This window comes from Branchiostoma belcheri, unplaced genomic scaffold, assembly GCF_001625305.1.
Source record: "Branchiostoma belcheri isolate BF01 breed outbred unplaced genomic scaffold, Haploidv18h27 scaffold44, whole genome shotgun sequence".
NCBI classification, from domain to species: domain Eukaryota; kingdom Metazoa; phylum Chordata; class Leptocardii; order Amphioxiformes; family Branchiostomatidae; genus Branchiostoma; species Branchiostoma belcheri.
Genome location: NW_017804065.1, coordinates 529020 through 556875, shown reverse-complemented (window position 1 = coordinate 556875; position 27856 = coordinate 529020). Strand labels below are relative to the sequence as shown.

General features: G+C 40.8%; 2 protein-coding genes and 1 pseudogene across 2 annotated transcripts in view; 1 reads left to right on the top strand and 2 right to left on the bottom strand.

Annotated features, from left to right (window-relative positions):
* Positions 1-10628, bottom strand: part of LOC109478482 — a 20153-nt gene extending 9525 nt beyond the window's left edge. Inside the window, exons 1-2 of the mRNA XM_019780039.1 lie at positions 10463-10628; positions 6490-7416 (exon numbers count right to left, since the gene is read on the bottom strand). Coding sequence (XP_019635598.1) covers positions 6490-7334 — 845 coding nt within the window. The 5' untranslated portion in view covers positions 7335-7416; positions 10463-10628. The remainder of the gene's footprint in view (positions 1-6489; positions 7417-10462) is intronic.
* Positions 10629-11833: 1205 nt separating this feature from the next.
* Positions 11834-23804, top strand: LOC109478592 (DNA repair protein RAD50-like). The gene is made up of 28 exons (XM_019780259.1): positions 11834-11976; positions 12930-13019; positions 13390-13536; positions 13684-13903; positions 14023-14140; positions 14303-14402; positions 14601-14732; positions 15171-15282; positions 15567-15684; positions 15988-16150; positions 16418-16639; positions 16782-16907; positions 17224-17401; positions 17823-17991; positions 18228-18315; positions 18682-18828; positions 19039-19210; positions 19471-19650; positions 20004-20257; positions 20586-20755; positions 20876-20986; positions 21135-21234; positions 21517-21677; positions 21866-21994; positions 22263-22494; positions 22700-22870; positions 23188-23279; positions 23596-23804. Exons 2-28 carry the CDS (start codon positions 12951-12953, stop codon positions 23642-23644), a joined length of 3930 nt encoding a protein of 1309 aa, XP_019635818.1. The 5' UTR covers positions 11834-11976; positions 12930-12950; the 3' UTR covers positions 23645-23804.
* A 10-nt stretch (positions 23805-23814) lies between these two features.
* LOC109478593 lies at positions 23815-27725 on the bottom strand (annotated as a pseudogene).
* Between the last annotated feature and the right edge of the window lie 131 nt (positions 27726-27856).

The window sequence follows — 27856 nt, the reverse complement described above, 5'->3', positions numbered from 1 at the left end:
GCCACTGCAGGGCGGTGGATCCTTACCCCGCCCCCCCTCCCAAAACTAACAGAAAAACACCTGGCACGCTACAGCTGACGTGAATTTGTATCCCCCAGACTTCCAGACTGCAAAATCAGACTAGATTTAGTTAATTTCTAGTTAGGTGAGAAGGGATATATTATGCCAAAGCATTACTTCAACGTTCATTGGAAAAGTTTCTGTTTTGCTCTGTTCTAAGAACGCTGTCTGGAATTCCCCTTCCTTTCTGAGTGATAGTTTTATGGTCAATTTGGCCTCTTTTGCCTTTATTCTTCTCAACTAGTAGAAAAAGGTACTCTTGACCGAAGTTGCCTCGAATTTTGTAAGCAGCATCTTGCGTCACCTCTGTAAACCTCTCCCCATTCCCGCCTAGGCTGACTTTTAGAGTGCGCTAGATGCACTATCAGCAGCATGTCGTTTACTTCTTCTTACCTCGAGTTCAAATTTTAGCAAGTGTATATGTTTGGCTTTACTGTTGTTTGTGTAATGTCGATGTTTTCGCTTTTATGGGCGTGTCCTAATGCGACATGCACATCGATGTCCTTACTGATGCTGCGTCTCATTTGCCAGCATACACCAAATGATCAGCATCGTTCAGATCTATCACTTGCTGTCTATTCAGGTTTACGGGCAAACAATTTCATACAGAACACATTAATCTACCCAACGGAACGAAAAAAACAATAAATTACTGTTTCCGACACGTCATAAGGGTAATTAAGATATCTGTTGTACTTTTATTTCAGACTGCCAGGTGGCGCTGCTCATATCAAAATTTTGACGCAACTTTATTGACCCGTTGCTTGGTAACGGAGTGACGTGAGACAAAATCTTTCTCAGAGATTGTTAGGGGATGCATATTCTTTCACTTAAGACCAAAATCTTAATAATCAATGGTTATTAAGGTCTCATTCATGTATTACTCCGAGTGTACCCCCTAAAAGAGTACCAAGTCAAAAACTAAACGGCTGTATGAACGCGTGTTTTTATTGGTGAGAATTTTCCCTTTAGCCATCCCAACTGATGTAAAACGTCAAAGCGGTGAAAGCTTGTTTGTAACTGATGAAATTAGGACGTAATTGTCGGCAGCCGCGCGCTAGGTCGGACGTGCACAGTCCATTGTTGTGAGTTGTGCGGTCGTAGGTTTGCAGCGCGGGAGGGCCTCTTGCGGACAGTTGCTAAGTGCAGTTTGTGATTCCCATAAAACAGGATTGTGTGTATAGAAGTCGTTGGCAATTTTTTTATGAGACGTAGAGTAAGTGTGCTCAACATAGCATGAAAGATATCAATTGATTTAATGTAGGATCATAGGGAACACGGTCTCGTAAGTCACTCATTAATGCATGGTTTCTAATGTATGGAAAAAACTCATGAATGAGACCGTAATACCAATGACTTCCAGACGTTACTGTTACATCTTTAGAATGTTTTCTGTGACAGTTTGGATGTGTTTGAGACAGGGTTGCTCAGATACAAGGTTCCCTGATATGACTGGTGGGACTGGGAAGGCACCTATCAAAACACCTGTTCCTACTCCACTCTTTTCTCACTATTTTCATTTGATACACAACATTCTATGATTTGACTGTAAAATGGCACCTTATTCCTATCAAGAAAGATTTCCCACTTTATTGCCACTATTTCTCATGAAGTTTAAGATACATCGATCAGGGCTCAAAATAAGGTCATTGTGATCTTAATTGTCTGAAGAATAATATCTTGATGTGGTGTTCAATAGCAGGAGAAAGGTGCATATTTAGCATGTGTATAAATGTATGTATGTATGTATATATGTACACATGTATGTATAATACAGTACATAATTTTAGCAACTCATGTGTGATTGTGATACAATCAGAAAATGTACATATTCTGATTGTAATAACAAATATACATTCTTGAAGAAAAGAAAAGAAAAAAAGAAAATGAATCCCATCAGTTAAGATTGGTCTGACATTTGTACAATACATGATACACAGAACTATATTTAGGTCATATTGATTCCATGTTGAAAGATGGATCTGTGGTATTGTGTAAGGTGTCTTCTGAGATGAATCATGGATCTTTAAGTGACAACAGGGTGATGAAGTGTTCTAGTTATTGGTGACAGTGCTTCTGCCTTGAGTAAATCTCAAATACTGCAATATTGAAATAAAGGTTGCTGCCAAATGAAAATTACCATGTGGTAGTATTTTACTCAGGAGAAAGTAAATGTTTACTCTATGCAATACCTATAATCAGTAGATACATAGACAGTACATGTAGTATAAGTTACTAGTGACATCACTGATAGCAACTGTATGGTACATCAAATCACTACTGTGCATCAGTTATGATTATACTGAGCATCAGTATCATTAATCAGAATGCTACTTTATGAAATATTTTAATGCCATGGAGAGAGAAAGCCTACATAAACATCAGAGCCATAAACTGTGAGAACCACAGCTGTCCCTCATCAAGTAGAAAGATTTATTCAACCCTCCTGCCATGTGTTACATGTTTGACATTACACTTAACTTCCCGCCTTTCTCAAACAGTGTAATAACCATGTACAGGAAATTGGTACGACATTTGGCCATGCTTTGTATTAATGGCTTGAATTACTCTTGCATACCTACCTATAGCCTAACAGGTAGTTGCATATAATTTACTTGGATGTAAAAATAAGACATATGATGTTTGTACATGCCCTAATTTTGCCTTCAAAATTTTGCTTATTTTCAATGATAGCTAACAATTTAGCTGGACTGGAAATAATTTTTTTTGTCAGAAAATTTTCAAGGTGCAATTTGGAAAAGTATTACAATGTAAGCTGTTACTTTCTACACATATGTAAAATATTATTTCTAACCTTTGATTCATGATACCCACCCTTAATCTTTCAACACAAAATAATTGCAATTTGCACCTGGGTATCTTGAGCCCTGAATTTAAGACAATCATGTTTCGAACTTCAAATCCTCTAACTGGTAACTACAAATCAAAAAGGCACTACAGTTACAACCTTTGCTGAAAACTAATTGTACATTGTACATCCAAGTGATGTACATACTGTATAAAAAGGCTATCCCAAAACTCTTTGCACTACTGTAACTGATGCCTGAAGTAGCCTGAATGGTGCCGATCCTGCTGAACTCTGACAACTTAACATCCATGTTATCAATATTTCATGCACTGCACACAAAACTACACCCTCTTCAGTAGGAATAATAAATCAGTGTCCATCTTTAATAGCTGTGGTATGACTAAGGTTACTGCATTTCAAACGGTTAAGCAGTCCAAAACTTCAATGGAACCATGATAGCTACATAGGACAATACTCTTTGAATATTACTTTGATAGATTCACACCTGTTTACTTCTTAAGATAATCCATTCTACATACAGACTCTTGGTGCTTGAAATCTTTTCACTGCCACTGACCTGGAAAGTTTGTGTATTGTATGAGATACAAGCTGTCGTATTAACCTAACACATGGTACTTGTATTCAGTTCAACCGTTGTCATTGTGCTTACTGTTCACAGTGATCTACAGAGATCTTCAATCTGTACTTAACATACTTGTTCGTTACCCTAGCATAAAGACCTGTACAGGTACATGTATATATCCCCCTTTAGGACTATCTTGGTACCTATTTTTTTAACATAGGAGCATGACAGGTGAACTATTTTCGAACTTGCTACTCACCAACCAAATGGAATTCACAGCTACTCGAGTTATGCTGTACACATAGTGACATATAAATAACTAATGCATAAAAAGCCTGCTGCAGTGCCGTTAGAAAACTCTAGGTAAACCATTTGCGAACTTGAGATTCGTTTCAACAACTGCTACTCACCTATTATTAAGTAATATCATGATTCAAATTATGCTGTTGACATACATACAGGACTTCACCATGGCCAACCTGAAAATACAACCTTTTTGCCAAAGGTAACTGGTAGTCACTTAGTCCATTAGTACTAGTAATGGCAATGTACTCACATACAAGGAATCTGCAAAATAAATGAAAAATGAAAAATGTAAATTAGAATAATAAGGTTAGGACTCAGGACATATCAAGATATCAGACTTAACCTTTAGCAGCTAGAATATAATGCCTGTGATGGCGAGCAGAAAATATTGATTGAGGATATTTGCTCAGTTGCAAGAGTGTTATCCCTATATCTGAAGCTTTTCAATACACGTAGTCTGTGTTAGCTGACAATTATTATTAGAAATTCAAGACTTTTACCTCTGTGTACAGACTTTTTGTACCTTGACTGTACTTGTTTGTTTGCTTGTTTGTTTGCTTGTGTGTCTATAGTAGGAATCACAGGACGTAAGTTGGAAACAGTGTAACCACAGACTGACAGGAAGGTCAAATTGTAAGTCAAAACAGTCTCTGGGAAAAAGTGTCACAGTAGAATATGCACAGAACCAGCAAGAACCAGTAAGGAATAAAAGATATTAGCAACAACTCAAAAATATTTCACACATAAATTCTTGCTTGATTTTCTTCCAGATCTAGGATTTCAGCTATGACTAATTCTTTGACAATTGGAAAGGTTGGTAGCTTGAACCCTTTCATTCAGTCAGCTTTATTTGGGTTCAAAGCGGTTAATGTGGAAATGTCAAACAGTGAACCTGAATGGCAGCACCTGTTCTTGTACCAGGTATTGTAGTGCTTACTAATTAATTCCCATAGGAAAGCCTGTATAGAATTCACTTGCTATTATAATTGGTATATATTAATTGCTATATTCATTTCATTTGTATGTATTGTAATATCATGAAGGTGATTTTGTACTTCCTCATCTACAACTGAATGAATAGATTTTTAATCACGGTAGTAATGTTGATATTCAGTGCTTTAAATAAACCTGCATAGTGACTTTGGGTTTGCCAAACATACATTTGGAAGACACCACTTTTAAGTGGTGTCTTCCAAATGTCCCTCCAGACATCATTAGAAAACAGATCTTCCTCCTTTGATGCAGCTATTCTACTGCATATTATGACAGGAGAACTGCAATTTGATCATGGCAGCAAATACAGGTGTAACCTCCAGGGCTGGAAATACTACCTGCATATTATAGAGCAGGTTAGTGCAGGTAAAACTGGAGTTGTGCAGGTGTTTCTTTCAGGTATTTTTGTACAGGTGTGCAGGTAGTTTGTTTGATAGGACTGGTCTGAAGAGCCTGACATCACCTATTGACCCCTCATGAAGACTCAGAGAAAACAACAATAGTGTAGGGTTACTAGTTGTTTGTTTGGAAGGCGGTTTAGTCAGGCGTTGCCTTTCTTTGGTAGGCGTGCGCAAACACAGTAACTGACAGACAACTCATGTTCGAGGTATTTGTTGTCAAATTCCTGGGTCAGAGCCCACATAGCTGACCCAAACGTGCAAAACAGGACTCTTACACTGAACACTACTACTAGTGCAAATGTTTTGTCAGCATAGATCAACTTGTCAGGTCTCCACGCAATAGCTTTTTGATAAGGTCTTCTTTACACCATCAATCCTAATGTTCAAAGTTGGATAATCTAGTGCTCCATTTTGGACAGTACGGTGGAATGGATGTTACAGGAAAGACAGAGAGTTCCTAAAAACATACTTTCCCACCTGGCTTCTTAAATAGACTCTCAATTTCCATATTATTAATGACAGTTCTGATAATTGATGAATGTAGAACTACCCCATTGTGCTAAGCCTTTGTTCATGGATTAAGCCAAGTTCATGGGTCACACCAGGTGGGGTCTAAGACACGCTATCGATTCACAAGTCATTTCAATGATACAGGTGTCCTTACCTCCTAGCAATAAGCTGTCACTACCATGTACTTTTCCAGATATTTCTAGAAATAAACACCTGCTTGAACTCTGGCTGTCTTTACCATTCATTATAGACACGTCTATAAGTGTAGCTAAATTGAATATTTTTGAAGGGACACTTGTATACACGTAATTTTTTGTACCGGTACCTTCTTTTGAAATTAAAAAAAGGATGAGAACTACAGCCATTGACCTGAAAAAAACATTGCATCCATAGTCAATTTTTCACAACACTCATTATCTTTTTCAACTGTTATCCCTTACCAAAAATTCCAAAGTTCATTTAATTAGTGATAATTGGCCTATAGGAGGAAATCCCAAGAGAGTAGGAAGTGGCTTTATTACTTAATCTGTTAACTGATTAGTGTAGTACTAATAGTAATACATTGTACATGTACCTGCAGATTAACATAATCTAATATCAATAATAGAAAACTCCAACTTTACTCATATGTTAGCATATTGTGTCTATGTCATTGATGAAGACCTCACCTAAATATATTTATCTGAATCTTTTTTGAAGGACAGTCATTGACCTTCATGCTGTATACATGTATGTATGTGCATTAATAGTATGCTAGGCCAATAAGTTGAATAAACAAGTACTGTATATATAACAAGGATAGTTTGTCAAACAATTCAAAACCTGACCTTTTACTGTGCTCCAGCTCACTCTCCTTCTTCTGCAGCGCTTCCTTCAGGCTGGTCACTGCCTCCACATTTCCCTCCATTTGTTTTTTCATCACTGAGAGGTCACTTTGTAGTTTTCTTCTCTCTAGTGTCATTTTCTGCAGCTCCTCGCTGGCTTTCTCTAACAGGGAGTCCTTCCTTTTTATGTCTTCCTGCATTTGATGGAGAACTTGAGACTCATCTGCGGTTAGTCTTGGTTCCTTGGTGGACAGGCTGCGACTTGAACCAGGAAGCCCAGAGCTTCTACCATTTGCAAACAAAACAGGTTCGTGATGTTTGACATGTTTGTCTCTGTGTCCATGTTCGTAATCCCTCAGAATGGAACGATCTGGTAAGGGCATCCATTTTTGTTTCATTGAGGGAAAGTGGTCACTTTGAACCAGGTTATCATAGTGGTCATCAGAATCCCATGTTTCATCCTCAAACCGTACAGAGGATCTCGCAGGCGGGAAGCTTGCGTACAAATTTGTGAAATCTCCATACCTGTCGAAACCCCTCGGAGAGCCCCTCTTCATTCTGTTGCGCCTCTCAGCTTCCTTAGCGAGTATGAGCTGGCGTTCCAACTCTAACGCCTCCTTACTGTACTGTTCATACACTGGGCTGAGAAAGGACATCCCTGAGCCAGGTCTCCTCGGGCTGGACAGGGATGCTGGGATGACAGACTGGTCCTTACCGGGAGGGAACATCTGTGCTCCATACCCAACACACTGCTGCATGTGTTCCTGCAGCGCTCCCAGCGTGGGGAAGCTGCGCGCGTGCCCGCACCTGGAACAGCTGAACTGCAGGTCAATGCCAACTGTATCCATGGCAACTCCTACCTGTGTGCCGGGTTACCAATCATTTTCACTTTCAGTGGGACTCAGACCATTGGGAAACAACGTCATCGTCCTGAAACAGAAAAACACAGTTCTGAAATGTGTTATCATATCAAACCGCCACATCACCCACAACAATGTAACCATCAGAAATATTTCATACTGACCTTTTGGCACAACTCTCCTTGACAATGACGTTAAACAACCCTGCCTACTGCACAACATTCTAACAGCATTACAGAGCTATGCAGCTGACATAAACATCATCTTCTCCATCTATTTCCGAAGGAATAAATGTGAAGGTTGAATCACTGTCTGCTTTGTACAGCGGAAAAAGCAGTGAATAACGTACATAGGAAATGCAGTGTCATTCCCATGGGGATGTCCAGTACACAACATCGCATGTTAGGCCCTGTAACAGCTGTCAGCTCCTATACAGGCTCATCCCTTACACGGCTACAAACAATAGTATCCCCACAAGCCCCTGCCTTGTGTGATATGTCAATGATCCATGTTCTTACAATGGCAGACATGACAGGTGTGTGTTGTCATCACCTATCTCTCTATTGTACCCAGCAGTACAGTAATGGCTCTTGAGTCTGATTATATCTGCACAAGCTTTGTGCTATGCTTATGAAAGTGAGACTTGCAGATCAAAACATACAATCAAGACTTCACAATCATGATATGCCCCTGGATAATGTTAGGATAGGTGTATCCTGTATTGTACATTTTATTTTGCATACTGCTCCAAGTTTACAGGTAGGTGAATACTAACAAAGACTGTGGTAATAAATCTCTTTGACTGTAGCAGATACATTGTGTTCTTTACTTAGGTTGATTAAAGTTGTATGACCATCTCGTTGGTCTTGGTCTGACACGCTGACACGCCTTGGGTCATTCAAAGTTTAACATTTTATGTTAATAAATATCCTACGATTACAAATAAGATTACAGATAAGATCGTACCAAGTCTATTCCAATTATAGTCTGACTTGCATATTATACAAAATGTAAAAAGCTGACCTAATTAATGCTCCCTGGTGAAAATGATATCATACAGGCAATACAGACTACAAACAGGTTGAACTACAAATTTCTACAATAATAAATGCCCTGCCATTAATTTGTTTTCAATGGATAGAGATTCTAACAAACAATATATTCAACAATCTAAAGGCTAACACTAATTTCAAAAAGTCATACATCACGTAACATGTATGATATATTTGTTACACCATAAATTTGAACTGGCTGTTGTAATTATATGCAGCATTTTCTTAGCTGGCATGCCTAAGTCTCTCTTTTTTTCCATTGAAAGATTAAATGTAGAGATGTCAAAAATCCTAACCAATGAAGGTATCCATTTCATGATTTGGGATAAGTCTTGCAATAGGAGGAATGACATTTCCATATGACATTTCCATATGGTCTGGCTAGCTTATCAAATGACATTTCCAGATGGTCTGGCTAGCTTATCAAACACAGCTTTAATATATAAGCTGCATTCTTTCACATTTGACATTACAGGGTGAGGCAATACAATTTATTATTATATTACAAAAGAGGTCCCTAGTCATTGACACCTGGGAAATTCTGAACTCAAAATATATACATGTATCATATTATATGATATTTAAACTAATTCTGTATCATTATAAATCAAGGTTTTACTCTCTTAAACTGGGCCTACACATAACTACATACCTTCAGCTATATCAAAGATTGTAAATGGTTTGGTGACATGTATAAATGGGGTTAAAAATCCCCATCTGTCAAATTACCTGTCATGACAATATGGGTCAAACATGTCAATGAATTTGGGCCATGGACAACAAACGATTCCACTGGGAAGTATCCGTCCACTTTAATAGGATAACAGGCAAAAACGTGTATATAGGCATAGGGGAATTTGAAAAAGGGTGTGTTAAAATTGTTTTACATTCTGCATTTGCTGCATCATTCTGCACCTTCTCATAAGAAGTTAGGCATCCAGCCTCCCATGGCTTTGCTCTCATTGCATGATTGCCCCAAATAAATGATAACATCAGCCTTCTTGGAATGGTGAAAGTCTCATAAACCAGAATTGCTGTGCTCTGTTCATTGCACATACTTGGTCAACAGTGCAACCTAATACTTGACTTCTTTATCTTAGACAACGCAGAAGGCATTCCAACCAGATAAACCCAGAAAAGGTGAATCCTAATGCTCTTCAGAATTTGAAGCTCGCAAGCTGTAAACTATGCCCACTGTGTACATTCAGCTGACTCACATTCCTTCCTGATGATAAAATCTGTGGGAACTACATTTGTACTGTTTAAACTTTAAAATGTTAGCACCTTTGCTCAGAGAACTGACACTTGACCCAAAACATTCTCCATTCTCTGGGCAGGTGCATGAGTACTTGACAGGTGTCAATCACCTCTGCCCCTGGAGGTCAGTTACCATGGTAACTATAAACACTTTCTGATAAAAAGCTACATATTATTACTACATTACTTAGTTCTTATGGATTTTATAATGGAAAAGACTTGCATGGCCAGTTGTACAGTTAACATGAAAATTTAAATGTAAGTTTTTCGTGAAAACGACACTAAGTTGTTACAGCAGTAAAATCAGTCTCGGCATCCCTCCCGGGTAGCATATAATTTTCCGGTAACAGATTTTTTTTTTTCCAAACTAGACGCACCTGCTCTAAAAATAAACGGTTTGTGTAAGACGGTGGTGCTTTGAAGATCTCATCTCTCATTTCAAAGAAAACAGCAGGAGGCTGTGGTTATAGAAACCTTTTTGCTCAGCAGTACTCGAGTTGACTTCACACAAAACGATCCGAGTCGAACCACGCAGTGAAGGCTTCGAGAATAAGTACAAGGAGGCAAAAAAAATCCCCAGATTCGGTCAAGGGAAAGCACCTGTCGAGGACCAAGAATAGCTTGGCTTCTGTACAGTCTCCTAATCTTTCACTAAGTCTGTAATGGACCGTAACTTACTTTAGACACGGTCGGATACGGCGATTGTTCCTCCCGGCTATACATCGCGCTGGCGACCGACGGAAAGCGTCCTGCGGCCGCCGCGAAAATTCCGGGTAACCGCCAATTTGAACACTAATCTTTGCTCACCTTAACTTGATCAGTAAGAGAGAAGTCTCCCCAGTTGGTATGATCTCGGTTCTGCCAGCATATTTGAAGAACTGAGGGGAGAATGCGAGGATTTTGAAGGAAAACCAGGTTTGTTGATCTAAATCGTCAGAACGCCCGGATATCACGGCGTGTTCTAATACTCACGCTCTCGTACCCAGGGTACGCCTCACATCTCCAAGTAGATGTTGGGATGGAATGTCATGACGTTTTTGATATTTGGGGTTTCTCCGATAGCCGGGGTTCTTTGACAACTCACAACAACACAGAGTATGGGCAATATTGTGTCGGAAAATCGCTAGGAATTCCGACTTTTAAAAAAAATCTGGCAAAAAACAGATGAAAATTTTGATCTTTCACCCAACATCTGCTTGAAGATTAACTCAACAATGCAGCTCTTCTGAAGCTCTTCTGATCGGTCCGAAGTTCAGTCACGTGACCTACCATACTGTCTACTTTCATCGATTTTTAACAAAATTCTACAGATGAACGTCATAATGTCTGTTAAGGAAAACATTTTATTTACTCTCTGATTCATTATGGGTTCACCACACCACGAAGTGGTGTGGTGAAACCATATTGCTTTTTCTGATGTTTCTTCTTCTTCTTCTCCTCCTTCTCCTCCTTCTCCTGCCATTTTTTAAATGGATTCAGCTTCTTCATTTTAGGGCCTAAGGTCCTGAAATTTGGTATGGAGGTACAGTGGGCAAATACCCCTAGGCGTTTTTTAAATTATTGTGATACAGGCTTTTAGAATGGTTTTATTTGAGTTTTTTGGCTGTGTTATAGCAAATGTATTACTGTGTTAGTTTGCCTTGTTTACCACGTTTGGGCATGAGTCATCAGAATGGAATGCAGGGCATCAACCAATAGGCATGCAGCTTTCCTCTATACTTCTTGCTGATTGGCTGTTGGGATTTAACTTGATTAACACCTGCACAGAAGCATTTCCATACTGACAGTATGTCTGTATTCAAGTGTTTTGGTAGGTATTTCAAGCTTTCCTGCTCCAGCATTGGAATGCCGGGCATGGTACGTTTTTTTTTATTTTGAAAATCAACAGTTTGCATTATGCAATTAAAAATCCTAACCAATAAAGTAGGGAATAGCTATCCAACTGTTGTTTTAGTTGTATTTTACTTCATATTATAGTTATATCAATGTAAATCATTGTTTTCCCTTGTGTTTCTCATTCTTTCCCTGCCATGTGGTAAAATGTGGTGAACCCATCGCTGTATTTGCTCCAAAGCAAATATTGGCCTTTCTAGTTTCATTGTGCTTTTGTTGCACCTAACATCAATAACAGTTGCGGGAGGTTGTACACTGCCCTGGGACAGAGACTCTAATGTTTTCAAAACGAGGTTCATCATGGCCGCGGGAAATAAAATTGAGATTTTCCTATGATTTTCGCGGGAAAATAGCGATTTCTGGGTTTTGTGAGCAATTTAGAGGTTGTCGATCGCAACTAAGTATTGCTGAGTTATCCTGGAATCAAGGTAACAATTAAATCTTATCGATTATAGGTCATTTTAAGGCAATTATGTGCTGTTCGTAACTTCGTTGCAAGCTGAAGTTGCTAGTTGCATGGCCCTTTGATCAAAGACCTGGACAAGACGTGACTTGCCCATCCCTGAACTTTGCTTTTAATATTCTTATGACTGTTTATTCACGTTTTGTATAATCAAGGTTGAACGTGTGATGCCCAATCTGCAGTGCACATCAGTTTTGCTAACAGAGGTCACGTTCAAGTTGACTGTCTTTAAAAGTTGACCTATGACCTGCAGCAGTTATTACAGTAAGGCCACACCAAGTAAATTTTATGGATGACGTCCTTTGGAGACCCTATATCTCATGCGAGAGGGCGAAAAAAACAAGAAGGGCCCTAGAAAACAAGATGCCTAGATTAGAAATATACTAAGAGATGACAAATGTTAGGACACAAATTGAATGAGGTGACACAGATTAACAAGCAAGAAGTCTTTTATTCATCATCAAAACAGCAATAAATCAGGTGGAACAGCAGTTGTCGTCCTGTCCTGTTTCTTTCATATTTTTGCAGGCCTGCAGAAACAAAGCATGTGCTCTTTACCCATTTCGCATTACAGGTTTCACGTCAATCTAACGATTTGCGGCACTGTCGTGACTCTTTGGTCATAGTTACAGGAAGCGAAATTTTTTGTTTTTTTTCTAGGAACAGGCCAAAATCAATGCGCGCGCGGACGTCATCCATAAAATTTACTTGGTGTGGCCTAATTTTAATTCAATAACTGTAGGATTTTTTCTTAATCTTGTTGCAGTCTGCATTTTGTATGATTTGGCATTTCATATGATATGAAATTTTGGCATTCGAAAATGATATGATATCTATTAGAACGTTATGTCTGGTATGTGATATGATATGTTAATCATTTCTAGTCTGCAATAGAATCACATTTCATACCCTTGTCAGGTTCAAGGTAAAAGCATCACCATGTCATCCCTGGTGAAGATGAGTATCCAGGGCATCCGGAGCTTCGGCCCAGATGACAAGGATAAACAGGTAAGGTCCGAACTGTCCAAGAACACCAATCTGGTCTATGTGAACAGATGGTCACGGTAGACATGACACCTGTGTTGAAGGGGAAAATTATCTAAGGGACTACCAAAAAGTGGTCACACTGGCCAGGTGGCTCTTATGTAGAGGTGGTGAGTCACTGGGGACTTGCACAGGTTTGACAGTACATTGATATAATGTATGAGATGCAAAACAAGGATCAAAATATCATGATCACATGTCTACAATTTGTGAATTGTTATCCTAGACCTGTGTTCTTTTAGGTTACTTAAAATTGCTATACATTGTACTTATTATATACATTATTATACATGTACCACAAACTGAGAGTCCCTGTTTTCTCCTTTATTTGAAGGTGATCAAATTCTTCAACCCCCTGACCATCATCCAGGGTCATAATGGAGCGGGTAAAACCACCATCATTGAATGTCTGAAGTACATGACGACAGGAGACTTCCCTCCTGGCTGTGCCAGGGGTGGGTCCTTTGTACATGACCCAAAGGTAAGACAGAAATTCAGGAAGCTTTGTACAAGTTAGAATGTACATGAAAGAACAAAAGTGCATCTTAAGTTTGATGGTCTTTTAGTAAGTTGTAATAGTGCATTGTTGCCCTGAGGTTTTTTTAATAGAAAGAACATTTTTTTCCAGATTGCCCATGAGACAGAGGTTAAGGGTCAGATCCGTCTACAGTTCAGGGATGTGAATGGTCAGCTGGTCAGTGTACAGAAGTCCATGATGGCCACACAGAAAGTCAAGAAGGTGGACTTCAAAACCATGGAGGGTGTCATCACCAGGGACAAACATGGCCAGAGGGTGTCCCTCAGCTCCAGATGTGCTGAGATAGAGAGAGAGATGATCTCACTACTGGGTAGGTTTGAAAAAATTTAACTGTATAAACTAATGTCAAACATTAGACATTAGAAATGCTACACATTCATGCACAGTTTTATAAACACACGTTTGTTTTGTATCTCTGCTGTTGAACAGGTGTGTCCAAAGCAGTCCTGACTAACGTTATCTTCTGTCACCAAGAAGACTCCAACTGGCCGCTCTCAGAAGGGAAAACTCTGAAGACCAAGTTTGATGAGATTTTTTCAGCAACAAGGTGAGAGCGCTTCATCGTTACCATTGCTGTGGGCAAGGACATAAAAGACAAAAAAGTATTTTAAGACCTGTTGCGCAATTCCTCTTAACACAGGTCAGAATGTGTATAGTTCACTTGGCAGTTGGTGTATTTGATAAAAGTTTTTGTTTTTGTCCACACCAGGTACATCAAGGCTCTGGAGGCCATCAGGAAGTTAAAACTTGATCAAGGCCATACCATCAAGGAGCATCAGGCTGAGATCAAGTACCTGAAGCAGAACAAGGTTAGAAATTTGTTAGAATGTGGTGTAACATAGTTATCATTACATGTAACTAGAATTTTTCATTTTGCGGAGCCTTCTTCTGTATATTTATCATAAGCCTAACTAGATTCCTAAGTTAACTCAAGACAACACAAGCTAGAATACATCATAACCTGATATAACTATTTACAGTACAGCATCTCTTGTTACATTTGTTAGGAAAAAGCAGCTGAAATAAAAGAGCAGCAGTCGCAGACAGAAGGTCGGCTGGCGGCAAGTAAGGAGTCCATCCGGCAGATCAGGCAGGAACTGCAGCCAGTGGAGGAGCGGATCGACAAGATCAATGCCAAGGTGAGGTACAAAATGTAGAACTTTCTCTTAAGTTCAATAACCTAATAGTGTGGTCAAAATGTCAAACTGATAAAGAAAAGAGGTAAAATTTCAGTAAAACTTCACTGTCAATTTATATTGATGACAAGCTGGATTCCCTGGAGTGTTGTTTTTGGCATGTCTGTCTGTGTTTCTGTGATTCTCATTATACACATTACACTATGGCCATACATCTTGCCATCTCTGATCACCTTGTTGAAGAGAGTTCAGCACATTCAAATTTGTAACATATTTCGAGGTCACTGGTAAATCACTAGCCATAAATGATGGTCAATCCACTTTAGTTGGAATATTGGGATCTTATTGCTTAAAGTCCTTCATTTGTACATAGATATACCCTGATAGTTAAGACAACCATTGTGCTAATACTGTAACTGCCATTACTGTTGCTGTCTGTAGGCGAATGAGATCCACCAGCTGGAGAAACGACTCAGCAGCTTACAGAGCAGGAAGACACAGATGGAGAGAGACATGCAGGATCTCAGGGACAACCTGGACAATGTCTTCACAGGTGGGGAAAGGAAGCTGGTTTTCTTCACAGGGCAATGAACTCATTTGTATCAAAACATAATGCTGATGATGAACATGTAGTGTATACTCCAAATTTTATCGTTAGGCGTAGAAGACTGTCTTTGTGTAACCTTTGAAAAAACTCAAATTTGGCCTAATGGCAACTTTTCGTGGAGGACCATGAGGTTAAGGGAACAAGACAAATATAGTCAAAACTGTCCAAGAACACCACTCTTGGTACTGATAAAATCTGGTCTACTTGAAAATTTGCCTGTCCCCTGTCAGGTTCTACGGAGCAGCTGAAGAGACAGCTGAGTGAGCACCTGGGGCAGGTGGAGGAGAACGAGGATGCTGTACGCCAGCTGGAGATGAGGATCGACCAGGTCACCAGGGAGTGTCAAAGGTCAGGGGAGGTCACATTCAGATGTATCCTGAACTCTAGGATTTGTTGATACCAATCAAAAGGAGTTTTCGTTTCAGTGAAACTGGTGTCACCGCAGCAGCAAAAACTTCCTTGTTGTGTTGTGGTCCCTTTTTTGCATTTCAAAAAAGTCTAGTACAATGAAAAGTGGACTGTGACTTGACATCTCGTCCTAAGGGCTGTGAGAAACACAAACAGGATTCAAACTTCCAACCTCTTGGTCCAGAGGCAAGGTCACTGAACTATGTATACTATGTTAGTAAATCTGTCCTTACCATGCCGCAGGTATGGCCGTGAGAGAGGGGACCACCTGGTGACCCAGGGTAAACTGCAGCAGGAGGCGGCGCTGCATGAACAGAACCTGCAGGACAGAGACAAGCTGGTCCTGACACTGGCTCAGCAGCTGGGACTGGAGGGGTTCAGTACTGCACCCTTCAACGACAGACGGGTGGGTGGGGTGTTTACATCAGCCTGGTCTACATCCTGTTTTAGCTCTGGTCTTCTCAAATCAGTTCCCTGCAGAAAAGTCTGGCATCTGTTCCCATCGAGATGTTCCATCAGTATTATTTTGTGAATCAAATATTTCTCAGAAGCATGTGTGGGGTTGTGTGGCATAATGGCAGCGTGTCAACATTGGGACCTACAGGGAATTATAACTGCCAGCTAGTGATATAGGAAACCAACGGAAGTTCACGTCTATGTTACATCACCACAGATCGCACGCTTCCACGAGTGCATGAAGCAGAGGATCGACGAGGCTGTTGCCATGGCGACCAGCGTGAAGCAGGATCACGAGGAACTGGAGGCCGTGGCGCAGAAGAAGGTCGATGACCTGAGGGACACAAAGACGAAGCTGGAGCAGACTCAGCGCCTGAAACAGGACATGCTGAACAAGAACAAACAGGAGAGGAGGGAGATCGAGAGGGAACTCAGTAAGGTGGGAAACTGGTGCAACATCTATGCCTGGAACTGTAATTTAATGTAGTTTTGCAGTACCTGTGTTACTTTGAAGCATGCCATACTACAGGTATCTACACTAGAACGTATAGGAGATGTAAAATCTTCATGTCATATTTCAGGTGGATGCCTCCACAGAGCGGATAGCCAGCCTGGCAGCTGACCTGGCCAGGAAGGAGCGAGAGCTGCAGCAGGTGGAGGAGTCGGCCCACATTCCACAGCTGAAGGAGGAGGTGCTGCAGCTGCAGGTGTGATTCATCACATGTCAGGAAGGAGTAGATGAGCATTTTGTGTATGGTTACATGTAGGTCAGAGGTGAAGACAGTAGTCATCTTCATCATAAGTAGGGAGAAGAGGGAGTCCACGGGCTTGGGCAGGCAGACCTGCAACCTAGTTTAAGTAAGCAGTTGGTTTGAATGTTGATGTAGTTGTGAATTAACTTGTATAAATCAAAATACATTTCATATTTAGGCTAATGAAACAAGATTGTATGTAATGATGTATACATAGCCATTAATGAATCATCACGATGACGTAACTGACATGATTTCCTCTCATGTATAGAATGAGAAGAGGCAGCTGGATGGTCAGCTGGGGCAGCTGGATGCGGAGCTGCATCAGATGCACCTGCAGTCGTCTGTACGCACGCAGCTGGAGATGCTGCGCAAGGACAAGGTGGCCAAGGAGGACAGCATCCGCAAACTCAAGCAGAGACACCAGTCTGAACTCACCGACCTCATGGGTCAGTAGGGAAGGGTGACATTTTTTTCTATATCATGCTATTGTGAACAATATTTAATTACTGAAACTAGGCTTTAAATCTCTACATAGCACTACAGGTCAGTGTTTATTCAATTGCTCACAGCTGCCAAGTGTTGTTACCTCTTGAGAAGGATGATAATAGAGTTACACTTTCATGTTGTAATGCTATAAATCTTGCTGTGGTTTTATTTTCACTGATTTTGTGTTGCTTCTCCAAGGCCTTATCATGATCACTGCTAAAACCTCCTTTCGACTGCTATCACAAAATGAAATCTCCACAAAAATAAAATTTGCTAAATTTACATTACTGCCTTTAGCACTTAAAGAGCCAACAAAATGGTATTGTGGCAATGACATACATATTGATCTTGGTCTTAATAGAAAACCTCTATCCTGTCCAGGTCATTTCCCCAGTAAGACAGAGCTGGTGGAGTGGCTGAGTCAGAAACAGCAGGAGATCTCCCAGAACCAGCGCCGCACACAGAAGGTCCACCAGGAGGTATCCTCACTCGAGGCCAGGAAGAAAATGCTGACAGAACAACTCAAGAAGAGGGAGCAGGAGTTGGACAAGTCAGTCAGACATGAAATAATGGAATAAAGAAGTACTTTTAACCCAAAGGATCTGTATCGTAGCTGATATTCTATAATTCTACCTCCAGTTTGCATGTTTGTTTACTTTCTTCCTGAATAAACTGGCACATGTTAATAGAGGATCAATTTGCAATTTCTTACTACTACTACCTACTACTTTAGTAGGTGAAAACCAAGTATGAAGTTAGAAGTTCCTTCCCTCCTGTGTTGTGCAGGTATGAGGAGCAGCTGTTTGATGTGTGTGGGAGTCAGGACTTTGATGTGGAGATGGATGAGCTAGGAGACCACATACAGAAACTACAGGTAACATATTAAATACATTGTCAAACATGATGCTGTCTTACACAGTGGTAACATAGAGACATGGATGGACTGTTGTCTTATAGTGACATAGCCTGGTGTCCAAACCTACTGTAGCTGCCGAGTGTCTTTCACCCTCTCCACAAATAGAGACATGTATGGAATGTATTACACGAAATGACAACATCCCACAAATATTTTGTACTCCTTCGTGTTTTTTTTTTTTTCAAAAACTTGATTCGGGCACATTATATTTTTAATGTGAGAATAGTGTGAGGTTACTGCAGTAGCAGAAAGATACATGTTTGTTCACTACTGTAAAACAATACTGTCACTTGACAGTTTGTACATAACTGCTGTTCCCAACAGGACCAGAAGGGGGCGCTGGTGGGCACGCGGCACCTGTACACCAGGTTCATCAGTGAGTTGCAGAAGGAGCCGAGCTGTCCGCTGTGTGAGCGCCGCTTTGGGGACGACCAGGAGGTTAAAGAGCTAGTCGACTTCATCAAGCAAAAGGTGAAGTGATAAGACTGAAAATGGTAGACTTGATTGTAATATTTGGATTTTGATACCGTTTCTTTTTCCTTTGAATGTGAGACTTGTGCCAGTAAGAATGTTAGTTTTGTAGCTACTATTGTGGTATTTGTCGCTATCACAGGATGCCAAGGCATTTTTTTTCTGCCCAACCACTTAATCGGTATGGCCTAATGTATGATGCTTCTGTAGATTGCCAGGGTTCCGACAGAGCTAAACACAAAGGACCAGCTTCTCCGTCAGCAGCAGCAGAAGTACGACACCATGATGTCACTCAAGCCAATCAGGAAGCAGGTCGTCGACCTGAAGGACCACGAGGTTCCTGACATTAAGAGCAAGATTTCTACTATCAACCAGGAGATAGGTAGGTGTCACCTCTACTTACATGTTCATTTCAGTGACAGTGTTTACTGTTCCACTTCTGGTTTTGGTTTTGTAGGAAGCTAAAATAGGTAACATGGTTGTTTTCATTCCTGCACTCCTAGCAGCTTCTCTTTTCTAATTGATGGGGTGGAGTGGGAAATCTTTTCTTAATATCCTTCATAACATGCTGAATTTGAGTTTTATTTTGATGACAACCATAACTGTTAAAAGGTAGACTTGTATGTTTTTCCATCTGTGTAGAACAAAAGCGTACCCAGATCACAGAGGGGGATGAACTGTTTGCCACGTTGTCTATGGAGGAGGAGATGGCCAAGGCCTGTAAGGACGACATCGCCATGATCGAGCGCTATCGCACAGAACTCCGCGAACTTGAAAGGAAAATTGCCCAGCAGTCATCCAAACTGGCAGGGTCTGACAGCGGTATGATCATTTTGACAAATAAAGTCTGACAAATTCAAGAACTTACTGATTGTCACTTGGAAGATTGTATTTAACTTTTCCACTAAAGGACTACTAGCCAGTGCCATTGTTTTCTCCACAACTTAAATTTTGAGAAAATTTTCAACTACAACTACTCCACATGTCAAGCCAAAAGTCCTGTGTTTTAGGAGAGTCACACCTCAAGAACATTGAAGAAGCACCACACTTATCAGAAAGAGAAGGGGTTCTTCATGTAATGGATCAGACTGGTCTACTATAGCTTTTACATAATAGTACAATGCTGGGGCAGTTTACCAGACATATGACACAAAGCAAACTTTTGTTACTGACAGGACGTACGATCGAGGAAGTGAACAGTGCCAAACAGGACAAGCAGCTGCAGGTGGACAACACGGCGGCCAAACTGGAGCAGAAACGTCAGCAGATCAGCGACCTGTCGGAGAAGATCAACGCGCTGAAGATGGAGGTGAACACGATCGCGGGGGAGAAGCTGCGGCTGGAGAGTGAGCTGCAGAGGATGAAACAGCTGGAGGACCAGAAGGCCGAGCTGGTGTCTGCGTACCAGGAACTACAGAGGGAGATTAAGGTAAGGTCTTCACTGTTTCATGGAGTAAAGGTTCCTGAACCTGTAAATGCATGTAGGTAAATCAACAATTAACCGTCTGGTACTCTTATTACATGTTAAGTAAGTTGACAGTTGATGGAATTCTCTACAACCCAAAAGTTTTCCACAATGCTGAGAGTAACAAAGAAATAAATTTTGCCATGAAAAGTCATCCTTGCTGTACATCTTATTTATTAAAGTACTGATAGTTTGTAGAATTTTACAAATGTAAAACTCTAGAGTTCTGCACAACTTTAGGAGCAATGAAGAAACAAATTTATGCCCGTTGTTCCCATTGTTTTATCTCCAGGACACCCAAGAGAAGCTGGAGCCTCTGGAGTCCCGACTGCAAGGTCTTCGGCGCGAGAAAGACGACATCACCAGGAAGAAAGAGCAGGCCGTGGAACGTGCCAAGTGTAAGGTGGACCAGGAGAGGAGTCGCAAGAACGAGGTGGCCAGTCTGGACACAGAGATTAATCGGTAGGGAATTAATACACTGGTCTTGGGGGATTTTTAGCTTCAAGTCAAATTTCTTTCACTCTCATGTATCTCAGTCTGGTTATTTGCCACTAATAATTACAAATACTTATCCCTCATCAGGTATGTTGAACAGGGGAGAGACAAGCTGCTGCAAGAGACAGAGGAGAAACTGCAGGTTCTGGAGAACAAAGTGAAGAAGGCAGAGGAGGAGAAAGAGAAAATGGATACCAGGTAATTTGCCGGGACTAACTTTCCTGTGTGTCTGGTGTTCTGAGGTGTCTAAACATCATCAACTCTCTCATCAGTGTTTTTTTAATGTTTGTGACAGTTGCAGAATATTTTCTAATATAGTTCTAAATTCGTCATCATGTTTTACCAGGATGCAAACCTTGAGAAAGGAGGTGGCCAATCAGAAGGCTCGAGAAAGAGAGCTGCAAGACAACCTACAGCTGAGGAAGAAGGAAGATGAAGTTAACAAGGTGAGAGGAATATCAGGCAAAACAGGCTTTATTGATTTTATAAGTCATAATTCAGTTTATATTAAATTGTCATATTGTACTATGAACAACTACATTACTGTAAATAATGAAATACAAGTGGTGGTTTTATGTTTGCAATTTGCAACATTTCACTGCAAACTCATTACACTGCAAGTATGCACTCTAGTTTCAACCATGAACTTATAAAAACGTATTTGTACTTCATACTGACACTATGTTGTATGAAACCAGGGCATTGTATTTGTATGACTTCCCCAACAGATAGCAGCTGAGATCGCAGACCAGGAGGAGGAGTTGGGAGGTCTGGATGCCCGCAGCATCGAGCAGGAGAAACGGAAGCTGGTGGAGAAACAGGACCAGCTGCTGAAGGAGAAATATGTGGCCGAGGGGAGGATGAGAGGGCTGGAGGAGGAGATACGCAGGTATGTACACTTCGCTTGCCATTCATATTACAACTTGGGTATGGAGAATCCTTGCAGTTAGCTTGTCATAAGTATGAAAGTCTGAAGACTGATTTCCTTGTTTGATGTTGTAGAAAAGACCCTTTGTTAGTTTTTGTGTGTGAAGTTATGTTTGCACGCATTTGTTGAATGGGTATTTCCGTTCTCAGGTTTCGCAAGGATCTGCAGTCCGAACAGTTTAAAGATGCAGATGTGAAGTACAGGGACATGATGATCGTGCTAAAGACAATGGAGCTGGCTAACTCTGACCTGGAAAAATACTACAAGGCTCTGGACAGGTAACAAAGCTCTCTTAGAAGTACATGTATTATGATTTCCTGATGAAAGAATGGAATTTCCAATGTAACTTTATGTAGGTCGTTGAATTTTGCAGAATGAGATTTTTGAACTTGAGAATGCTGAGATAACTGAAAAAGATGTTTAACGTACAGCCTGCTAAGGTAGCCTTTGGCACCAAATTTGTATTGGTTACAGGTCAGGCAGCAAGTTAGAGAAGGTTAAGATTATTTGCACGTAATTGAGACATTCGCTGTTGGTATCCCACAGGGCAGTTATGAGCTACCATCACATGAAGATGGAAGAAATCAACAAGATCATCCAGGAGCTCTGGCGAAACACGTACCGTGGACAGGACATCGACACCATCGAGATACGGTCTGCCGAGGACACCACCACGGCTGCCACCAAGAACATGCGGCGCACGTACAACTACAGAGTGGTGATGATCAAGGGAGAGACAGCTCTGGACATGAGGGGAAGGTGCAGTGCAGGGCAAAAGGTGTGGTTAATGAAAGTTGATGCATTGTACAATACTACTGTAATTTTTTTCTGTGGTTGAATACCAGCTTTTTATCCTGTAGAAACATTCTTGCAGAAGATGCAAGGGGTCTCAGGGCTGGAAAATCAGATTCTCGGGTCAATTTTCTCATCATTTCTTTAAAAGTTTAAACAACACTATTCCATTGCATGTGTCCTTATGTCAGGTGCTGGCATCCCTGATAATCCGGCTGGCCCTGGCTGAGACCTTCTGTATCAACTGTGGAGTCCTGGCCTTGGACGAACCCACCACTAACCTTGACCGGGAAAACATTGAGAGTCTGGCAGCTGCCCTCATGGATATCGTCAAGGGTCGCTCCAGGCAGAGAAACTTCCAGGTGACTCATCACAAACTTTACTCCATCAATAATCCTTGAAATAGCTGATTGTTCATGATTACAGTATATCTTTGAACTTATAACTGAAAAATGTTTTTGCAAAGTATTGTATGCTTTTAGTGATAACTTTAAGTTGGCTGCTCATATGCCATGATGGCAATGTTTTTTGTTGTTTTTTTATGTATGTCAGGTTACTTTCAAAGAGATGGTCTGTTTGCTTCGAATCAACAGAAATCAAAGTAAAGCAGAGTTGCTGGCATAGCAATGCGTAAAGTCAAAGCTATTTTCCTGACTGCCACTTGTTTCCTTTGCCATAGCTCCTAGTGATTACCCACGACGAAGAGTTTGTTGACCTTCTAGTCCATGCCAACTTCACCCAGCACTTCTGGAGGGTGTCCAAGGATTACGAGTATGTACAAGTCCTTCTGCTTGTTTGTTACTGGTGTAACTCACTAAATTCTGGCATGTTACACTGGTACATGTACTTGTCAGTGCTTTAACCTTTTCCCTGATGCCTAACTCTGTACAAGAGAGAACCAGTAGCCAAACAGCTGTTGCTAAAGGTTACATTTTGTCCTTGTTTAATCCCAGACACTGTATGTGGTATTGCTTTTGTGTGTTGATGTGTTGTTTTTGTAATACCAGTACCGGTAAGTACTTTTGCTGTGGTTTATGCCATGAACACTAAGTCGTTGCATAAATCTTTCCATTCCCTTATTTTGCAGTGGGCTGTCACAGTTGGTCAAACATGATGCAGCAGTCCTGCAGGACTAGGGCAGACCCTGAAGAATTATACTCTGCAGGATATCGTATCACTTTCCTTTAATCATGAACAAGCAAAATTCCCTTTGCTTAAATTATGTTCTTATTAGTAAATGTGTCCTGGCAAAAGGACCATGTCATGTTTCTATATTGGTATAGCCAGTATAACCGCCCTTCACACCAGCATGTTTTTGTCTTTACATCTGCATCCACATTTGCCAAGTCAACATTTTGTGTTGTAACCATGATACAGTAACAGTAAAACCATGTTAACAAACTATAGAAAGATAGATACATTTGTACATCTAAAGAAAGCAAGCCACTGCAACCTTTCTGTTAAAGTAGAGTTTGGAAACAGTGCAATGGGTCACTGCAATGTAATATCAAGGCAGAGACAGACGACAAGGAAAAGGTATTAACAGAACTGATAGAACAAATACAAGTAAATATATGTAGTTCTTTTATAGAAACGATAATAAGAATACTAAAAATTAAAAACAAAATATAGATATTAACAGTATAACGGGATACAAAAAACATAATTTCCAAAATAGATGTTGTTCTGTTCTGTTGAGGTAGTAAGTATATATGCAGTAATAAAAGTACCTGTATATACTAAAATTAAGACCTAACAAAAGAAAAGTAACAAAAAAATAAAAATCATACTGAAATGTTATCTTTGTGTGTTTTTAAGTCTTATCATTTCTAGATATAATCATTCCTGTTGCATACATACAGCATACCTGTGTATAAAAGGTGATTAAAGGTCAAGGCCATTTAGCTTTGGTGTAAAGGACATTAATTCATTAGTTTATGCAAATTATATCCATTAGAAATGTGCATATACTATTTTTCCCCACTACGATAAACTTCAAATTCCAGAGAAATCCTTTTCACCAGGTAGGAGCCATTCACAGCTTTAAAATGTAGGTCAGAGTTCAGTGGAGCAGTGTGGTCCCATGCTATGTTGTCTCTGTACAGTCTGACAGTCGCATGGTGCCACACACCCGGCACTTTAGTCATCAAGTTACAAACCACTGCGAAATTCCCTGCTTCTACAGAGTCTGTGATCTCTGTGTATTGTTCATTAGTTTTTTGCTTGGGAAATGCCATAAATGTGGTGTCGCCTGTACTCTGTCTCTTTGTCGAAGAATATACCTGTATCTGTGTAAATGCGTTGTCCAGGAGAATGTAGTCAAACTGCAGAAATCCAATGTAATTGTTGGTCAGAAGCACCCTCGCCAGGACATCTGCCATTCTAAGGTACAGGCCATTATTAGTGTTGATTAGATATGCACCAAATTTCATCAGAGGAGGTTTCACAAAGTACATCTTCCCATTGGGAACTTCAAGACTGAAGTCATCAACAGTTAGATGGGCATAGAGCATATCTGTGAGCACCTGTACAGCTTCTAAACAGTTGGCTGCTGCTGAATAGCTTCCATGGCTGATCTTAGTTGAACAGTCTTCTACCCGAGCAGCTACCTTGGTGATGTTTATTCCTGTTTGATTTAGAAAAGCAATACTCTTCTTCAAGCTGAACCACCAGGTAGGTAGAGTCACTCCAGCACTGTCACTCTGACTTCCTTTCCAGAAGCTGGCAAACAGTTCTGTGGTGTAGAGAGCTTCAAAGCCGTACTGTTTAGTAGGCAGAAGCACACTGGCTTCACTGTAGTCATTCATTGTAGGCAGGATGAGAATGTTCGCTGAAGAGTTGTTGAGAACGTGGTACTTCCACTGAGCGTTGTACAAGGATGTCCCTTGCCATTTTCGGGGGAGGTACTTGAGTGTCCCTCCCCACCCAGCACAGCCCCTGTTGTCAAACCCTGGGGAGGCCGACCCTCCCCACAGCTGACATGTCCCATTCCTCACACACTCCTCCCCTATAGATGTGACGTCCTGTTGGTACTGTGTCACATCCTCCAGGTTACCATAGTAATCCCACTGAGGCATGCTGGAGGAACAACTCTCTTCCGACTGGGAATCCACCCGAAGATTCCGTCCATCAGTGGCCCCCATTCTGCCCAGAGCTCTGCAGTTCTGCAAATTTAAGTAGTTCCCAATCCAGAGTGGGGATTGAGCCAATAAGGAATCTTGAGACCAATGGCCAAAACTTCCCTTAACTGCTCTGATGTAATTCCTCCACCAAACAAGAAGATAAGAGGGTGCAGACTGGAGCTTGGAAACCTGCTGCTGGATGTGTAGAAGACAGTGTCCAGGAGATACTGTGCATTCCTGTGGAACTCTGACACCATCTGGTCAGTGGCATTTCTCCGCTCCAACCACTGGAGAAGCCAGTGATCACACCAGTTCACACCGATCTCAAATGGCCTGTGTCTTTCTGCCACAGTTATGATCTTTGTCAGAGCTATATTGCTGGGATGTTCTCTAAAACCCCACTCCACCAGAAATCCATCGATTTTTGCTGTTTTTGCCTGAAGGATCAGATATTCCAAGTAATCCTCATCCAGATCTGAAGTCAGACCCAGCATGGGATAAACCATTGAAGCAACATTTAGATGCTTCCTCCCATCATCCGACAGAAGGTCTGCATTGAAGATGAATTCTGTTTTGGTTGCATGACTTGCATGTGCGATTCCATGTAAGGACCACATGCCGTTGCTCCCATCATGCTCTCTGGTCAGCCTGTTGGTTGTCAGGTCTGCATACACCTTCCTGTTGCCATGGTTACCATGTAATGACTTCATGAAGATCGTGAAAGTCAAGAACATAGACAGAATTTTGGCCGCAGACATCTGTGACATCTCTGATAACTGTGACTAAAAAAAACAAGCAAATATAAAAAATAAATAAATCTCTTGCATGAAAGGTACAGCTCTCCAGGCAGATGTTGGGATTAGGCCACACCAAGTAAATTTTATGGATGACGTCTGCGCGCGCATTGATTTTGGCCTGTTCCTACAAAAAAAAACAAGAAATTCTGCTTCCTATGACCAAAGAGTCACGACAGTGCCGCAAATCGTAAGATTGACGTGAACCCTGTAAAGCGAAATGGGTAAAGAGCACATTGTTTCTGCAGGCCTGTAAAAATGTGATGAAAGAAACAGGACAGGACGACAACTGCTGTTCCACCTGATTTATTGCTGTTTTGATGATGAATAAAAGACTTCTTGCTTGTTACACTGTGTCACCTCATTCAATTTGTGTCCTAACATTTGTCATCTCTTAGTATATTTGTAATCTAGGAATCTTGTTTTCTAGGGCCCTTCTTGTTTTTTTTTCGCCCTCTCACATTAGATTTAGGGTCTCCAAAGGACGTCATCCATAAAATTTACTTGGTGTGGCCTTAACAACACAGAAGGAGAAGACTGTCAGAAATGCCAACTAGTTAGAAATACTTATTAGACACCTCTACATCTACTTGAAGATTATAACTCTACTATTGCAGATGACAACTGCTCTGTTACACACTAGTGGTTCTTTGCCCGTAGATAGCCCACTTACAACATCTGGTCCAAGTTACAGATGTACTACTAACGTTAAGTCAGTGTGACACTCATCCTCCCACGTTGGTGAACTTTGGAGTCCTTAACTGCTGATGTTTACAACCTTCAGTCATCGCTGTGTCACATTGCATCATTTGAAATTACAGGAAGATGAACTTCTGAACTTTAAGTGCGGAATGCTATCACTTTGACCTGATGTTATGTCACATTGCAAATTGCAAAATACCAACAGTGGCAGTTTTCCTTGGAAAACCTTGCGTGGTGCTCTTTCTAAGGACTATTAACGTTAGCGCTCCAAGCAGTGTTGCTATCTGGAGGTAGAGAGATTGTCACAGAATTTATCCAGTTGCCTGATTTGCTTTGCAATTGTACTAACGTAAATGTATGTTCTAGCCAAGGGAGGTTTAATATCCCGATAAAAATCTATGGATATGCATTAACGTTAGCCTCTATACCGACGCAGCATAATCGTCTACCGTATACCAAACGTACCAACATTCCACACACCTGTAACGTTACCAGAAACTTGAGAAAAACTGGACTTGGGTTGAATGTCTTCGCAGTTGTTCCGAGCCCAAAGCCGGGCACCTGAAATACACTTCACAACTTCTTCGCCTTGGCTTGCAGACGACAAGCTAAGAAAAAACAATCTTCACCTTTGACATATGCAAATAGCAGGCATCAAAACGTGTGCGTGTATACAGAGGTTTCTTCATTTAGTGGCACATGAATTCATCTTATACAAGCAATGCAATTT

What these genes read in the sequence shown, in the direction of transcription:
- LOC109478592 (XM_019780259.1), top strand. Translation starts at nt 12,951, where the DNA reads ATGTCATCCCTGGTGAAGATGAGTATCCAGGGCATCCGGAGCTTCGGC. An exon ending in CCTTTGTACATGACCCAAAG is followed by an intron (nt 13,537 to 13,683) that starts GTAAGACAGAAA and finishes ATTTTTTTCCAG; the next exon opens with ATTGCCCATGAGACAGAGGT. An exon ending in AAAGAGAAAATGGATACCAG is followed by an intron (nt 20,987 to 21,134) that starts GTAATTTGCCGG and finishes ATGTTTTACCAG; the next exon opens with GATGCAAACCTTGAGAAAGG.